Below are 18579 nucleotides of genomic sequence, written 5' to 3'. Positions count from 1 at the left end.
CCCACCGCTGCCCGCTTCATCCCCGTCGTCACTGAGCTTCGCCATCAACATCCATGGCTGACCAGCACCAGCATCACGTCCAAACCCCCACCAAACACCACTGTTACACCCAGTCGCTTGGCCCGTCGACCCTACTATTCCGTCGCCTCCTTCCACTGTTACACCCAGTCGCTTCCATGGCCAAGCTCATCGTCGACCAGCTGCTCAGGTTGCTGCGTCCTTCTCCTTCGATGTCCTTAAGCCGAACAAGTCGACACCACTGTGTCACGCTGCTGCCCATGTCCAGCTGCGACGAGCGTCCATGGCTACTCCAAGCTCGCGCTACTGCTTTTGTCTCTCGCTGCTGCCCTTGTTTCTGAAACACCATGGATTCCATGGATGCGGCTCGTCGCTGCTTACTCCGTCGCTAGCCAAACACACGAACAACTGCTTCAGTCTCCGAACTACTGCTGCTCGCGTTTCTGGTTTGAATTCGCTGGCCATGGCAGCATCGTCATTAGCTGCTTCTTCTCCTTCGTCATCCCGTTTGCTACTGCTTCATCGTCCAGATTTTGCTACTGTCCCGTTTCTTCAGTTACTTCTTAATCGCGTTCGTCATCGTTGGTTCGAGCTTTGGTCGAGGCTCATCAAATTCGTTGTTGGTTCAGTCGTTTGTTCGTCGTTCATCTCCGGTTAGTAGATTTTTGAATTTTATTTTGTCCGCATTTCGTTTTGATATTTTCGAATCTAAAATCGGCAAAGGTTTGTTTTGTTTATCGTTTGAATTAATTTTTAGTTCATGTTCATGTGTTATTTGTTAAATTAATTTTTCAGATTCCAAATGAAAGATTAATTAGTTATCTTTCATGTTTATTTCATGTTTGTATTGTTGTTTAAGTGAATATTTGTTAGTTTGATGTTTGTTAGATTCAAATTGAAATTTAATCAACTATTTCTTCAATTTGTTTCATGTGTTTACGTATTGTTAGAAATTGTTAATATTGTTAAGTTCAAGTTTAAGTTCATAATTGTTTCTTCGTCGATCTTGTTATTTGTTTAAAGAATTTAGTTGTATTAAAGGAATATATTGTTTTAATCGTTTAATCCGTCATGTTTGTTGTCTTAAAATAGATTCATTCATGTTCATACTTTGTTTGGATGATCTTGAATCCGAATTTTGTATAGTTTGATTTCTTGTTTACCATTTATGATTATTGCTTGAATTGTTCTCATAATCTTGTTTAAAGTTTAATATAAGAATTGTTTGTTGTAATGTTGTTAGAGTTGATTTTAAGTTCAATATGATTGAATTTAGAAATCTTCATACTTTGTTTGTTGTTGTTGTTGAATCCGAAAATAGGATTGTTTGTTGCTAAAATATTGTTCAATCAAATTTTAGTTGTTCTTTGTTGTTCAATTCGTGTTCATGTGATTTGTTGTTGAAATGTTGTTAAAATCGTGTTCATGTGATATTGTTGTTATGATGTTCATCCATGTTCATATTGTTGTTTGAACATTGTTAGAAATTGATCATATTGTCTATATTTTGGTTAAGTTTGATTAATTAATGTGTTATAGCTGATGGGTAGTTTGGTAAATTTGTAATACGTTCAGGGGTAGTTTGGTAATTTCAGTAAGGTCGGAAGGGGTAGTTTAGGAATTGTACATTTTGAAATTGTTTATTTGAAGCATGGGGGACAAAATGAAATGGGGTGGGTTGTGATATGATTATTTAATATAAAGGGGGGACAAGATTTAAATTAAAGGGGAATCTTGCATTATTTTAAATAAAGCATGGGGAACAAAATATAATGGGGTAGTGTGATATGTTTATTTAATGTAATGGGGATGAGTGAAAGGATAATGGGTTGGGTAAAGAAAAAGTATTGATTTAATTGATTAAAAGATTTATGGGATGTGATTATATATATGTGAACTCTTGAACACAAGAAGGAGAAGAACAAGAAATACAGAGAGAGAAATAGGGAGAGAGATACGAAAAAAAATACACACACAGATAGAGAGAAAAATTCCGAAAAATATTTAAGCTTTCAAAATAAAAAATAAAACTAAAAAAATCTACTGCTTTCTTTCTTTGTTTGAAATTAGTATTAATGGTTGTTGTTTCATTTAAAGCTTAAAGCTTTTGTTTTTGGGATTACTACTCCACCGGTCTGTTACTGGGTTGTTACTGTTGCTGGGCAGTTGTTGCTATTGTACTGTTATTATTGCTGCTGATTCTCATCATCATTTTCTTTTGCTTCCAATATCAGGTACATATCTGAAAATTCATGTCATGAAAAGCTTCAACATGGCAAGTAAATGAAGTTTGATTATAAGGATGTTTTCTACTTATTTAAATTTTATTAGTTTAAGTTTCAGTTTTGTTTTAGTTGGTTAATATAGTATTAAATCAATTGGTAGAGTAGTTCTCTTTCTTAATAATAAATGGCTTAGTTATTTTAGGAACGCGATCAACTCATTTCTTTTAATATATGAAATAATGTCAATGATTTTTTACAAAATATAGAGTTAGTGTTTGCAAATATTCACATAGGCAGAATATAAGAATTGGTTTATTTATCTCAAACCCAATCTTCGTAAGCAAAATTAACCAAACAATTATAACCTCGGACTAAAAATAAGTGGTGTAAAAGAATGATGAGATTTATAGATTGTAACTTTTTTTTTAAGTCAAAAAATGTGTAAATAGCGTTTGCTCCAAATATAACAATGAAAATTCTTGAAAAAATATTACTTCATTTATTAAATCAATTGTTTTCCTAAGTTTTATACGCAATTCGCTTTTTGGGTAGATAAATATTGTATTTACCATAAAAATGGTAGTATTAATCACACGTTGTTTATTTTTATTTTATTTTTATTTTACTCTTTAAACTCATGGTTTTTGAGGAATATAATTCACACGTAAAAAATATAATTTGCGGTCAACACTTAATGAATTGCGAATTCTTTTCAAGGAATTTAGAGGCATCTCAAATAGTGATTTCTCATGACTCTTACATTTAAAATAGATGGATGCAATAAACATTTGTAGAGAATTTATATTACTGTCAAGAATATTTGCATAATTAAGGATGCGTTCGCATGACTTGATTATACTTCTAAAGGCGATTCGAATTATGCGTTCGCGCAACTTCGAGCAAATTTTTAATAAAAAAGGGGTTCCTCGGAGATCATCAATATTAATTTCATATAACTCGAGATGTGCGGTTCAATATTTAATTATACAAGAGCGACGAACGTTCTTAATTTTATTTTTAGCACAATTTCGAACTTAAGTCTTTTTTTTTATATATAATAAAAAATTTCGAAAAAGAATAATAATTATTATATTATCATTGTGTATACATACGCGTGACACGATTTTCACGTTAAAAAATATTAATATATAAAACAAATACACGTACGCGTGATTCGATTCGAAGAAGAGTCTTTAATTATAAACAATCAAAATAGAAGCGGTAATAATAAAATCATGCAATAAAAATGTATTTAACAAATCAAAATAATCAAGCCAAATATAACAGTTGAGCGACCGTGCTAGAACCACGGAACTCGGGAATGCCTAACACCTTCTCTCGGGTTAACAGAATTCCTTATCCGGATTTCTGGTTCGCAGAATAATAAACAGAGTCATATTCTCCTCGATTCAGGGATTAAAATTGGTGACTTGGGACGCCTTAAAATTCCCAGGTGGCGACTCTGAAACAAACAAACAAATCCCGTTTCGACTGTCCTTTAATTGGAGAAAACTCCCCACGCGCCCCGCGGGCGCGGAAAAAGGAGGTGCGACAATGGGTCGGACAAGAGGTCTCGTCATTCGGGCTGATTCAGTGGTACCTCGTCTGGAGGTAGGGATTCGTATGGTAGAGGCCATCCTCCTTATCTGGAGTGCATGCAGACTTCAATAGACATGACATGCTTCTTGGACTGGATACCCGATCTGCACAACTATCCAACTTCTCATAAACCCATTACGACCCATGTTTTAAAACCGAGAAACCTTGCCAGGACTCTTTCAGTGCCAATAGTGGTGAGGGATTTCTTCTTCTCGATCAACGGCGCCCTTTGTGGGTTTTCGCCAATCGACCTCTCTCATTTCTCTTCTCATCGTCGCCTTATAGTACTCTTTACAAGTTTCACTAACAAGACTCTCTCGTTTCAATTTCTCTGCTCACCATCGCCTTACTGTGCCCGTATGTTTTTACTAATAAGACTCTCTCATTTTATTTCCTTTATCTTGATTGCATCGGGTTCAAACAACTGCATTCTCCGATTTTGAACACCTTTTAACGCATTATCGAAAGGACTTGAACAAGGTTTGGGTCAAAAAGAATTTGGATCAAATTACAACTTTAGAACCGTTCAGGCGGGATTATCGTCGAACCATTATAATATCTGCCCCAGTTTCATTTTTGGGGGAAATTGGATTTTGTTTTAGTGTGACTAAACCCTAGAGAGAGGCTGCCTACATATCATTTCGGAATCAAGTCGAACATAGTTCAGGAAAACATTTTATTTTGTTATTTTTCTTTTCTTTTTCTTTTTCTTTTGTTTTGATGATGATTTTTTTACAAACGTCTTCAGGTTCCAAAGAGGGTAATGAAAGAACTCAAAGGTTTAGCAAAGGATTAGAGTGTTTGGGGTAGCGAGAATGAAAGCCTTCATCATTCCAAACGGATAATGTTGTTGTTGCAGAAAGACTAGACATAATACCTTTTGACTGCGTCTGCATTTACAACTGTTTCAGGGTCATTTCCTTTGGTCTCCAGGTACAACGCCCCTTTTGGCAATAATTTTCTGATAATGTATGGGCCCTTCCCGTTAGGAGAGAACTTTCCTTTTGCTTCCTAATGGTGGGGGAGAATACGCCTCAAAACGAGTTGCCCCACTTCAAAGTTCCTAGGACGCACCTTCTTGTTGTAGGTACGGGCTATTCTTTGTTGATACAACTGCCCGTGGCAGACTACGGCCATTCGCTTTTCATCATTTAGGGTTAACTGTTCTAGACGGGTTTTAACCCACTCACTGTCCTCAATTCAGCTTCAACAATAATCCGAAGAGAAGGGATTTCAACTTCTGCGGGTATCACCGCTTCATTGCCATAAATCAAAAGATATGGGGTTGCTCCGACTAATGTGCGCACAGTAGTGCGGTATCCCAATAATGCAAACGGAAACTTTTCATGCCATTTCCTAGAACTTTGGATCATCTTTCTCAAAATCTTTTTGATGTTCTTGTTTGCTGCTTTGACAACAATGTTGGCTTTGGGCCGATAAGGAGTAGAATTTCGATGCGTGATTTTAAACTGTTCACATATCTCCCCCATCAGGTGATTTTCAAGTTTGGAGCATTATCCGTAATGATAGTTGCAGGAATACCAAAACGGCAAATGAGATTGGAGTGCATGAAGTCTACCACAACTTTCTTGGTGACGGATTTGAGAGTAATTGCTTCAACCCACTTTGTGAAGTAGTCGATAGCGACCAATATAAATCTATGCCCATTTGAAGCTTTTGGCTCGATCGACCCAATGACGTCCATACCCCAGGCAACAAATGGCCAAGGTGCTGACATGGGATGCAGTTCTGTAGGCGGTGCATGAATCAAGTCACCATGCACCTGACACTGATGATATTTTCGAACGAAACTGAAGCAATCTTTTTCCATAGTCATCCAGTAATAGCCCGCTCGGAGGATTTTCTTTGCCAAAACGTACCCATTCATGTGAGGTCCACACACTCCTGCACGCACTTCATATATGATTCTTCCGGCCTCTTCAGCGTCAACGCATCTTAACAAATTGAGATCCGGAGTCCTTTTGTACAAGACCTCACCGCTCAAGAATAAATCGCTTGCAAGCCGTCTAATGGTTCTCTTTTGATCTCCATTGGATTGCTCAGGATATTCTTTCATTTTTAGAGATCTCTTGATATCATGATACGATGGTTGAACATTTGGTTCCATCTCAGCCATATTGCAGTAACCATGTCTTTCTCCGATTTGGATTTCTAACGGGTCAATGTGGAGATTGCCTGGATATGGCAACATCGAGGCTAGAGTAGTGAGTACATCGGCTAACTCATTGTGAAAACAAGGAATGTACCTGAATTCAACTGACTTGAACCGCTTGCTAAGATTTTCCACGTGTTGTTTGTAAGGAATAAGCTTGACATCCCAGGTTTCCCATTCATCCTGAGCTTGTCGGATAATCAAGTCCGAATTTCCCATGACCAATAGTTCTTCAACATCTTGGTCGATTGCCATATTCATACCCATAATTGAGGCTTCATACTCGATAGTATTGTTTGTGCAGAAAAGCCGAAGTCGGGTTGTGGCTGGATCGTGTTGACCCGTAGGTGAGATCAATTGCCCCAATTTCCGATGCCTTTTGCGTTCACAGCTCCATCGAAGAACATTTTCCAAGCATTGGTGTCTTCTGATATTACCTCAACTGAATTGACCTCCTCATCCAGGAAGTAAGTATACAAGGGCTGATATTCATCGTCAACAGGGTTTTCAGCTAGGTGATCCGCTAGAGCCTGGGCTTTCATTGCCGTGCGGGTGACATAGACTTTGTCAAATTCAGTGAGCAAGATCTGCCATTTTTCTAACCTCCCTGTGGGCATCGGCTTCTGGAATATGTACTTTAAAGGATCCAGCCTGGTGATGAGGTAAGTGGTGTAGGCCAACAGGTAATGCCTAAGCTTTTGAGCGACCCAAGTTAAGGCGCAACAGGTCCTTTCCAACAAGGTATATTTAGCTTCATAGCTTGTGAACTTTTTACTCAAATAGTATATTGCCTGCTCTTTCTTCCTGGTCACATCACGTTGCCTGAGGATACAACCGAAAGAATTCTCCAAGACTGTCAAATACAAAAACAAAGGTCTTCCAGGTTCGGGAGGGACTAAGACCAGCAGATTCGACAAATATTCTTTGATTTTGTCAAAGGCCTCTTGACACTCGTCTGTCCATTTAATTGTTGCATTTTTCTTCAACAGCTTGAAGATGGGCTCATATGTGGAAGTCAACTGAGTAATGAATCAGCTGATGTAATTTAACCTTCCCAACAGGCTCATAACCTCTTTCTTGGTTTTCGGAGGAGGCAAATCCCGAATAGACTTTATTTTCGTTAGATCTAACTCGGTGCCCCTCCGACTGACTATAAATCCCAAGAGTTTGCCAGACGGAACCCCAAATGCACATTTAGCCGGATTCAGCTTCAAATCATACTTACGCAGCCGCTCAAAAAACTTTCTCAGGTCTCGAACATGGTCGTCCTGTGTTCTTGTCATCCACATACACCTCGATTTCTTGATGCATCATATCATGAAAAATGGCAATCATGACTCTCATGTAAGTTGTCCCGGCATTCTTCAGACCAAAAGGCATGACCCTGTAGCAATAGGTGCCCCACGATGTTGTAAATATTGTCTTTTCTGCATCTTCCTCACCCATTAAGACCTGATGATACCCAACATAACAATCCACGAAAGATCGTACCTCATGTTTGGCACAGTTGTCAACGAGGATGTGGATGTTTGGCAAAGGGAAGTTGTCCTTGGAACATGCTTTGTTCAGATCTCGGTAGTCGACACACACTCGAGTCTTCCTATCTTTCTTTGGCACGGGAACCACATTGGCTAGCCAGGTGGTGTATCGGACCACTCAGATCACCCCTGCCTTCAACTGTTTTGTGAATTCTTCCTTGATTTTGTCATTGATATCAGTTTTGAACTTTCTTTGCTTTTGCTGGATAGGGGGATAATCAGGGTAAGTCGGAAACTTGTAGACCACCAAATCGACACTTAATCCTGGCATGTCATCGTATGACCAAGCAAACACATCTTTGAACTCAAACAAAAGTTTGATCAATGCATCCCTATTTTTTCATCTGTGTGAATGCTTATCTTGGTTTCTTTGACTTCTCCGGAACTACCCAAATTAACCCCATGTGGGTAATTTCATACAACATGTGGGTTTCATACAACATCTGCCTCATAGCCCCACGAATCTCTTCAATTTCTTCGGCCATGACGGCCTGATCTTCTTCTTCTTCATTGTACTTGGGCCTGACGAAGGTTTCGAACAGATGCGGGATCGGCTGAGGCAAGATCCAGTCGTTGTTCTTTCGCTTATTTGTCCATGTTTCATCAGTTAGTGTGGCTTGGAAACCCATACCAAAGAACTTCTCGCTAGTAGCCAGAGTGATAGGTTTCGTGATTCCTTGCAATGATGTCCCGAGCCCCTTCCCGGGTTTATAACCATGCCTGATCATTTCCTTGGCAACCACAATTGACGCATTTGAGAGAAAGGGTTAAGGACAAGGGCTTCCTTCTTCACATTGGTCTGCGACCACTTCCTCGAAATCTTGATAGACTATATGTTCACTTCCTTCCCTAGCTTCGAGACACGAGATTGATGGGTCCTGGTAAATCGACTGCTCGTCCTCTCCGTGGACTGCAATCTCCTGACTTCATATTCAAATTTCACCATCTGGTGGAGAGTGGAAGGTACAGCCCCTGCTGCATGAATCCAAGGTCTTCCTAAGAGGAAATTGTAAGAAGTATCCATGTCTAGGACCTGAAAGGTCACCTCGAAATCCATAGGACCAATAGTCAAGATCAGATCGATCTCACCTATAGTGTCTCTTTTGATACCATCAAAGGCATAAACACAAACATTGTTAGGCCTGATCCTCTCAGTCCCAATCTCCATTCTTTGCAAAGTTGAGAGGGGGCAGATATCCACCCCGGATCCACCATCCAGCATGACCCTTTTCACATAGTATCCCTCACATTTAACTGTCATATTGAGGGCTTTGTTGTGGGCGGCCCCTTTCGGGGGCGAATCATTATTGCTGAAGGAGATCTGATTGATTGCAAATAATCTTTCTGCCATCCTTTCTAGTTGCTCAACAGTAGTTTCAATTGGGACATAGGATTCATTAAGGGTTTTTATCAACACCTTCTGATGCTCGATTGATTTCATTAACAGAGACAACAAAGAGACCTGAGCAGGAGACTTTCGGAGTTGGTCAACTATCTCATAGTCCACAGTTTTCATTTTCCTAAAGAACTCTTCTACTTCTTCGGCACTAACTGGCTTCTTGAGTGGGAAAGGTTCTTCGTGGCATTATTCACTTTCTCCATATTGAGGTATTTCTTAGCCAGGTTAATTTCATTTGCTTCTCCCAAGACTTCTTTTCCTTTGTAGGTCACTACCGCCTTGTTATAATTCCATGGGACGGTAGTAGGATCTGTCATAGGCCTCTGCGGTGCGCGGCCAATAACCACGGGCTCATTCAAACTTGGTGAAATTACTAGCCCCCGTACCACATAGGTCCCTTTAGTCACATACATCCCTTGTTCAGCTCAAACCTTCTTAGAGGGCTCAATGACATTTGTTCTTTCTTGTGACCTCGGGGAACATAAAGAATGGCATCATTTGAGGGCGCTGCCCCAGTTTTGGTTTCCACTTTCTTTTCTGTATTTTGAGGGGTGGGTTTACTCTTTTTCTCCCTCTTGTCTTCTTTTGCGATAGCCTTTGGCTTCTTTCCAACATCAGCGATTGCAATTATGGCTTTCAAAGCAAGATCGAACTCCTTATATTCGCAAATCATTCCAATAACCGGTCTGCTATTATGAGCTGGTAATGGATTGTTGGTCACATTAGCAATGTCTTCGTCCTTTAGCACCATCCGCTTTTATTCTATGAGATTTTTCAACAGCCCTTTTCCGGGTCCAACAGTCATCTGTATCATGCCCTTCCGCTCCCGAATAGTAAGCACATCGAGTACCGGCTTTGTAGGAGGGCGACTTTGGGTTCTGCCTGGTTTGGGGTACGGGATACAACAGATCCATCTGGACAAGTTTAGGGAAAAGGATAGAATATGACTCACCAATGGGCATGAAGTTTGCCATCCTGGGTGGTTTCGGGGCACGAGCATTGTAGGGGGAGTTATTTTGTGGAGGTTGGGGATTATACTGAGCTTGGCGAGGAGGTTGATTTCTGGGAAATCCAGCTCGGTTTTAGTTGAACTATTGTTCTGGCCTAACATAGGGCTGGGCATTCATCACTGCGTATGGCTGAGGAACCATAGCATAGGCCACATCCTGATGGGGATAGTAATGTTGTGGGGTTCTTGCAGGGAAGTAAGGTCTGGGTAGATGGGGTTTTCTTACACTTGAAGTTGCCATTGCCACTTCTTACTCCTTCTTTCAATTCGCTACACCTCCAGACCTGCCTTGAATTGCTTGGGAGGTAGCCCTTATAGCATATTGACTCAATATGCGCCCTATTTTTAGACCATTCTCGACCATTTCACCAATTTTGATGGCCTCGGCAAATGGTTTCCCAATCGCGGACATCATATTCTGAAAATAATTAGCCTCTTGGGCTTGAAGAAAAACACTAACCATCTCTGTTTCATCCATTGGAGGCTTGACTCTGGGTGCTTGTTCATTCCATTTGACAACATACTCTCGGAAGCTTTCCACGGACTTCTTCTTGAGATTCGACAACGAATTCCTATCAGGAGCTATGTCGATGTTATACTGAAATTGCCTAACAAAATCTCGAGCCAGATCATCCCAAATATGCCAACGAGATATATCCTGATCCATGTACCATTCAGAAGCAATGCCGACCAAGCTTTCTCTAAAATAAACCATGAGAAGCTCCTTTTTTCCACCTGCTCCTCTCAGTTGATTGCAGTACCACTTAAGGTGGGCTATGGGATCCCTATGCCTGCCATGCTTTTCAAACTTTGGGGTTTTGAAACCCAGGGGTAAATGCACGTGCGGTAACATACACAAATCAACATAGGATACGCTCTTTTGCCCACTCAAGCCCTGCATATTTTTTAGACTCTGCTCCATGCTACTCATTTTTCGGGTAATCTCCTCTTGTTCAGGGTTCTTTGTGGTTTTCCCCTGTCCCCGGTAAACTCATACCTGGGTGGCTGAGGGTAAGCATTGGTAGTGAACTGGGCAGGTTCCGGTGGGAAGGATGGTACTTGGAAGGTGAAAGATGATGGATCAAAACTAGGCCTGGGCAAAGTGGGTTGTGCCGTGGCCGAACAAGGTGGCGCAGTGAATATGTTGGAGGTCGTGCCTGAAATCAACACCTGGGGGCGAATCTCAGAAGGTGTTCCAGCAAAGTGGGATGAGATTGTAGGATATCCAAGTGGGGTGTTCGGATAACTTATTGGGACGTTGGAAGTCCCACTTGCCCTAGGAAGTAACTCAGGGAATCCAGGTATCGCACTCAGTGGCTCTCTGCCATTGGATCAGGCATCCCACATTTCCATCATGCTGAGACGCAGAATTCTGTTTTCCTCGGCAGTTGCTGACTCGGAAGTTGGGATGGCCGAGATCGGGCTATCCTCCAAGATAGGAACTGTTGGCAGATGACTTTTCGACAACATTCTACACTTCCTTTTTATCTTGTAAAGTACGGATGTGAAGCCAGATTACCACAAAACCAAACACCATAATATAGAACCTATTTGATAGCTAACACAACAAACCGGTTAGTGTGAGACAATTAACACATAGGTAATCGCACGTTGGAGGTGTGATGCACTTATACATTTAAGTGTGTTTTCTATATGTTTTTCAACAGTTGCGTGTTTCATCCCGGCTTTTGTTTATCTCCCCAATTTTCTCTCTTGCTCTTTTTACGCTCTTATTTTCTCTCTTGTTCTTATTCTCTTTTACTTGTTTTCTCTCTTTTCTTTTCGGCTTTGGCTTTCTCTTTATAACATTTTCTCTTTTATTTGAGTTATTTACAAAATCATGACCGGATCCGATAAGGATTGCCTATGCATCACGTCGCCACGTGAATCAGATCATCACGTAGTTCAAGAAATAAATGCAAAATAAAACATTTTTGGTTTTTTTTTCTTTTCAAATTTTCATTAAAACAAAACCTTTAATTTTCTCTATTATAAAAACTCGATCCTACATACTTGAGAATTGAAAACTACAACAGACTCAAAACAGACTTTAGGGAATGAAAATATAGACTTGAAAAAGAAAACACAATCAGGAGTACATCAGTGCCTCCAATCTTGTCCTAGGAACACCAACTGGTCTTGCCACGAACCTACGTGCCATGTCATTCTGGAGGCGATAAAGATCGTCCATTATCTAGTGGACAGAGATCATTACTGAGGCGAAGAACATGGACCTGGTCATGTCCTCGCACTCGTTGCATTTCATCACTATGTAGTCGGCAATTCTTCTAAACCTTCCCCTGATGATGCCCTTTTCTTGCAACAACCACCCAATCTGCAGAGATCTAGCCTCCAAGACCTGAGTGGCAATATGATTCTATTCTTGCAAATGTTGTAGGTCTCCCTCTAGCTGTGCCATCAAAGCGTAGCGATGTTCTCTCTCGGCTTTGAAGCTCTTGACATGCTTGGCCATCTCATTCTCGAGGGTGGTTAGCTTTTTCTTTAAATTTGTGACTTTTCCATCGTATTTCCTTTTTAGTTGTCGAACAAAATCTGCCTGCCCCTCGGCGTTCTTTGCCAACTGTGCTCTAGCTCTTGCCAACTGCCTTCGGATTTTTCTAGATCATTCCCGTACTCACATATTTTATTCCTAAGGCCATTAATAAGTTTTTCATCTGCTCGGCTTCTTTCCGGATTCTTGGCAGCTATCTTCATCATTTGGATCTGGGCCCGGAGGATTTCATTTTATTGGGCTAATGTTTTCTTCTCGCCCTCATCTGCAGCGGTTTCCACATCACTATCGAACTTGAGGTCTCTGGTCTGTCCTTCTAACCTGCTTATGGTGGCCCGATATTCATTTTCTTTTGTCAACCACTCCCGCTGTTCTTGTGATGCTTCGACAAACTCTTGGAGGTGAGGTCTTTTAGCTGGCCTTCCAAACTCAATTTTCCTTTTGTACCAGGCGAGGTAGCCGGGTGAGACTTCACTTCTGGATAGATCATGCACTCGGGTATTTGCTGTTAGATATTGGCGCTCACTCCAAATTTGACGAACCACTGTTTCATGAAATTGGCCATCAGAACGGATCTCGACCACATGAAGGCTAAGGTCTTCATCCTTGGGCACTATTTGACATCTTCCTAGCTGTCTCAAAACCCGGTATGAGGCATAAGGCTGGATGCTTTTGAGACCCATCAGGAGGAAGTGAGGACCGGTAGCTGGCATGTATATGATTTCATCAACAGGAAGCCAACCCAACGTCCACTCTATTTGATTTACAGTGATGGAGCCGAGGCAAGATATACATTCTACAACCCCTTCTGGCATGTTAAACCCATCGACCCTTGTATAAAACTCCCCTATGCAGCTATTCCCTGTCGACCCATAGTTCATATACTGAGGACGATGACATAGATGCTCAATCATCCACATTTGTAGCAACAAGTTGCACCCTTCAAAAAAGTCTCCTTCGGCCTTACAGGCTGTGAGGGCTTAGAAGATTTCAAACACTATCATGGGTGCGAGGGTGCTTTTGGCCTAAGTAAGCAAAGTGTTGACGACCCCAGCTATCTGTACATCGATATTCCCATCTTTCCTGGGAAACACTAGAAGACCCAAAAATACCACCATGAAAGCGAAGCACCTGTGTTCTTCCCATTTTAGTTGATTCCCTTTGCTGCAAATTCTGCTTTCTGGATTGTTGAAACCCCTTATGTGTCTGTATCGCTGGTATATGAACTGTGGAGTAGAAAAACCAGCTGCCAAATCCGGGTATTGGACCCCCTGCTTATCTTTAGTAGATCTAGACACTTGTGTGGAGTGACAACTCTTGGAGCGACCAAATACTTGTGTCTCAGAGCTTCAGTGCTTCCAATATACCCAGCTATCTCTTCCAAATTGGGTGTGAGTTCAAAATCCGAGAAATGAAACACGTTGTGAGCTGGATCCCAAAACGTAACCAGTGCCTTTATTATGTCTCCTTTAGGACTGATCTTCAACAACCCGGTGAGACCCCCCAAGTAAAGTTTGACCACATCTTATCCTGATTCACCCAGATCTTCCCACCACATATACAGTTCCAAAGGAATCTTGGTCATGACCGTCATTGGCAAGTTTTGACTTGTGTTCATTCTGCACATTTAAATTAAGGTGATTGGTTTAAAATAAAGCGAGTTTTACAAAAGAGGTCAATTTTGTAAACATTTAAATAACATGGCTACTTTTGCAAATACGGCCCTTCGGCACTTTGAAAAGGAAGATTTTAGGGCTGTGCTTGCTAGGTAGACAAAAATTTGAAGAAGGGCAGTAGGTGGTTATTCTTGCAAAAACAGCCTTCCGGCGTCCTTTTGAGGACATTTGGGCTACTTAGACAAGACCGACATTACCTAATTTATTTAAGACAGAATAAAAACATTTCATTTTTGGGTTATTTTTTTTTTTGCAAAAATGGAGTTGGACCCAGTGAGAGAGTTGCCTACGTATCCCACATCCGGTGAGAATCAAACTTGCATAGTTCGGTCAGTTTTGACATGATAAAATAGAGAAGATATGAAACTTTTGAAACCAAATTCTTTTTTTTTTTTTTTCAAAATTTCGGCAGAGTTTCAGCATATTTTGACACTAGTTTTTTTTTTCAAAGGCGGGTAATCAACTCTCTCATACCTCAATTTTATTTTTCCCAATTCCTTCCCTATTCTAGCAATCGGTCAGCATGCAAACCGAAGTAAATAATTGTACAAGTAGCTCGTAAAATATGCATCAGGATGGTCTTTTGATTCTGGGGTCCACTTGTCCTAGACGGACCCAACCCCTGTGTTGAGTCCCCAAAGTCAAATGCACATGATGCAAACAAATGTTCTTATCCGGCATGAGACTGAGTTATTCTAAGTTTAAAAACCTGGGTATATTGTTCTAAACTTGTGTACCCGAGCGGACAACACGAGCCGAGAGGGGGCTACGTACCGGGAACCAAAAGGCCATCCAGTTTTGTAACTTGTTCGAGCCTCTTTCTTATTTAAGGTATGACACTAATAGAAAGAGGATTCACGCCAGCGTGCACATCCCTGAAGATGAGAAGAGAACGGTTTCGTAACAGTTTATATACAATTCAAATAATATCAAAGCGGTAAAAAGCGGCATTTAGCACATTAGGCTCAAACATGTAAAAATCAGATAATGAATAAAGCCAAGTATAACAGTTATTCTAAGCTTGAATTCTTGAACCTGAACCAGAGATTCTGGGTTATGAATCCCCAGCAGAGTCGTCAGAGCTGTCACACTTCCTTTTTACACACTCGAGGGTAATATAAGGGAGTTTTTCCAATTATAGTCACATTATTCAATATAGGATGATTTAATTTATCAGAGTCGCCACTTGGAATAGTTTATTTGGTGTCCCAAGTCATCGATTTATTTTAAAATCCCAAATCGAGGAAATTCGACTTTTATTTTTTAAAGTCTACAAACCAGAAATTCTAGATAAGGAATTCTGTTAACTCGGGAGAAGGTATTAGGCATTCCCGGGATCCATGGTTCTAGCACGATCACTTAAACTATTAAAATTAGCCTATTATCCGATTTATTACATGTTTTAAACTATTATGCATTTTTACTTTATAACTGCTTTTATTTAATTATTGTTACATATTGCGAATTATGTCACGGGAACCGTATCCACGACCTGCAACATGTTTAATTTTTACAGAATAAATTATGGTCGGGTCACATAAATGTATCCCCCCGGATTTTAGTAATTAGGCGTCACAACTACGTCACGGGAACCGTACCCGTAGCTATGACCATTATTTAATTAACGCGCCTAAAGCAAACTACGAAAGTTCAAGACCTTTTTGATCTAATAATTTTTTTTGTATTTATATGAGGGCCATAAATAGAAAGGATTTTATTTGTATTTGGCACACCCCAAATTATTTAATCTAAATTTGTGAGGGCCATATGTTATAGATTTAAAGCATGGGCATACCTCAAGTTAAAAAAAAAAGTTTATATATTTTAGAGGCAAACTAAAGGTACTCTTATTTTAAACTAATTTAAAACTACCACGCCACGGGAGCCGTACCCGTAGTTATAATAATTTTAAATATGCGCTTAAAACAAACTACGATTGTGTACAACTACTTTGCTAGGTATATCTGAATTTGATCTTCTTCCTATATATATATATATATATATATATATATATATATATATATAGGAAGAAGATCAAAATAAATGATTACATTACTACACTACTCAATAGTCAATAGCAATAATAGTATAACTTATTGTTAAAAGGGCTTTATTTGGTCTTTATGGAATCCAATGAATTACATGAGAGGTGCGAATGGGCCCAAAATAACAGGCCCAATTTAGAAGCTTGCTTGTGAGCAGCAGTGAGTCCAAATGAACTCTACATTATTGAATAACATTATTGGGCCTCAAGCTCGATCAAATTTTCGAACCCAATAGGCAGACTCCTATCCCAAGTGAAGTCATAGTCCTAAACACAATTACAACCATCGAAATTATTTTTTTATTAGAACATGGCATGGAATCTATGGACTGAACATATAGGCCATTCCAAAATTGAAGGATTTTTGGGCCTCAACTACTCCCCATGAAGCAAAAGAATGAAACAATAACCAAGGAGCAACGACAGAGCAATCTACTGCTACATCTCACATGGGTCACTCACTTAAATCCAAAGGATTCAAATGAAATTCATAAAAAAGAAATACATGTTTCCAGCAGAACAAATGAACAAATTGAGTCAATGAAGCTCACATGCTCAGCACCCATAAACGAGAAGCAAAAAACACATATTGCTAAAGTATAACAATGTTGCACAAATGATAAGGCAAGAACATGTCCAAGAATGTAGATTTAATTCATGGAATTGAATATGAGATTAGCTGCATGAGAGAAGTTATCCAAGCATACACTTTAACATGAGATTTTCATAAGCCTCAACTTGATAGAAAAAGTCTAGCTTTTGACATGGCGATAAGGTGAAATACCATTTCAGAATAATTTCTGCCCAGATTTGGTCTAATAGAGAAGAGAAATGCACACTTAACTATACTAATCAATGGATGTTCTATCAATCTGTGATCCAAACTAGCTAAATTATAGCAAATTAACTGTCGATTAAGCAGTAAACCAGCATATGAAATTGTCAAAAGAACTAGCAGCCATAAACACAATTGCACATGTAGACACATAAGAGATTGTGACCATTTTAACTCAGTATAGATCTACACATATGCTTCCTTTCAAGCAACTTTCATGAAATAAATGTAATGACCAACAAAATTTCCTTAGGCGAGTAACAGTCAGATCATTTTACCCCCATTAATGTCATTTCAAGCATAAACCATGTAATCTTGGAAACTAAGTGATTATCGACATTAACCATCAAATTATCCATTAATGTTTGACAACTCGAGCATCTCTCTTAACATACTAATACTTTCAGAGCTTAGTAGAGAGGGAAGTTCGAACTAATATAATAATTATATGCTTAGTCTAGGAGCTTGGATAGAATCTAAGCTTAAACAAATAAGACTTTCATTCATGGTTTCAAATCAAAAGTAACAGAGACGTATGAACATACCTATGAGAGTAAAGCAACTGAAAAATAACAAACGAAATGCTGGAACATGAGAAGAAATTCAGCGTCAGCAAAGATAACTCAACAAACCAGCCAGCCAAATCTAAATCGCAACAAAAAATTCGGATAGAAATCCACAGTGCCAAAGTTCAGAATCCCAGCCACAGACTTTAACTTGAAATTTAATCCAAAACTTCCTTTTTAGAACCAAAAATCAAGAGAAAGAAACCAAGCTAAAAAGAATATCTGTTTTCGGTCACTCTTTTTTTTTTTTGTTTTTTTCTCTTAAAAAATGAAATGAACTCGAACCAAAGATGAACTCATAACATTTTTTCGTATGTTTTTTCTAAAAAAAAACTAAAGAAGAAGGGCTTGAAGAAAAAATGACTACTAAAAAAACCTAGAAATTTCGACTAAGCTTTTGAAAAACCTCAAAAATTATGCTAAAAACTCCGAAAATCTTCAGGTTTTTGAACAATTTTGGGACAAATGGAGGCCGTGGATTGATTCACATCTATTCACGGCTCCCATTCATCCAACAATTATCCTTTCGTACCCGATATCGTACGATTTAGGAGAGAATATTCGTAATTTCTGACAAATCCGTTGGGAAATAGAGGTGACGTGGAGGGGATGGGGACTATTTGGGTGAACTCGGGCGAAACTTAGGCGAGTTGAGGTGAGTTTGAAGGCTGAGGAAGATGAAGGAATAGTAGGGCACTGTTTTTTAATATCCTCTAGTGTTCATGATTTTGGGGAAAATTTTATCACGTGGTTTATATATTAGGGCGACAGGCGGGTCGGTTTATTTGTTGGGTTTGGATCCGGTTCTAGGCTGGGGTGATGAGACAATGGGCTGGGGGGAATTAACTTGTATAGGGGGGGAGATTTTGGGGTGCACGAGGCTGGCCAAATTCCGAAAAAGAAAGATTCTTCTTCAATTTTCTTTTATTATTTTCTAAATTCTTTTTTCTTCTTTTTTTTTTAAATTAAAAACCTAATAATTAAA

The 18579-nt window shown here is 39.6% G+C and overlaps 2 protein-coding genes across 2 annotated transcripts; both read right to left on the bottom strand.

Annotated features, from left to right (window-relative positions):
• Window positions 1-321: 321 nt before the first annotated feature.
• On the bottom strand, window positions 322-6270 carry LOC107820229 (uncharacterized). Its single transcript, XM_075247056.1, has 2 exons — window positions 5723-6270; window positions 322-532 (listed from the first exon to the last, which is right to left on the bottom strand). Exons 1-2 carry the CDS (start codon window positions 6268-6270, stop codon window positions 322-324), a joined length of 759 nt encoding a protein of 252 aa, XP_075103157.1.
• Window positions 6271-10223: 3953 nt separating this feature from the next.
• LOC142177954 (uncharacterized) lies at window positions 10224-10892 on the bottom strand. The gene has a single exon (XM_075247050.1). It carries the CDS (start codon window positions 10890-10892, stop codon window positions 10224-10226), a length of 669 nt encoding a protein of 222 aa, XP_075103151.1.
• Between the last annotated feature and the right edge of the window lie 7687 nt (window positions 10893-18579).

This window comes from Nicotiana tabacum, chromosome 3 (assembly GCF_000715075.1).
Source record: "Nicotiana tabacum cultivar K326 chromosome 3, ASM71507v2, whole genome shotgun sequence".
NCBI lineage: Eukaryota > Viridiplantae > Streptophyta > Magnoliopsida > Solanales > Solanaceae > Nicotiana > Nicotiana tabacum.
The sequence above is the reverse complement of the archived record's forward strand: the minus strand, read 5'-3'. Positions and strand labels throughout refer to the sequence as shown.

Coding starts and splice junctions, on each gene's coding strand:
- LOC142177954 (XM_075247050.1), bottom strand. CDS start 10,892: ATGAGTAGCATGGAGCAGAGTCTAAAAAATATGCAGGGCTTGAGTGGG.
- LOC107820229 (XM_075247056.1), bottom strand. CDS start 6,270: ATGGCAATCGACCAAGATGTTGAAGAACTATTGGTCATGGGAAATTCG. Junction 533..5,722: donor TGTGGACCTCACATGAATGG/GTACGTTTTGGC, acceptor ACGATGAAGCAG/TAGCAAACGGGATGACGAAG.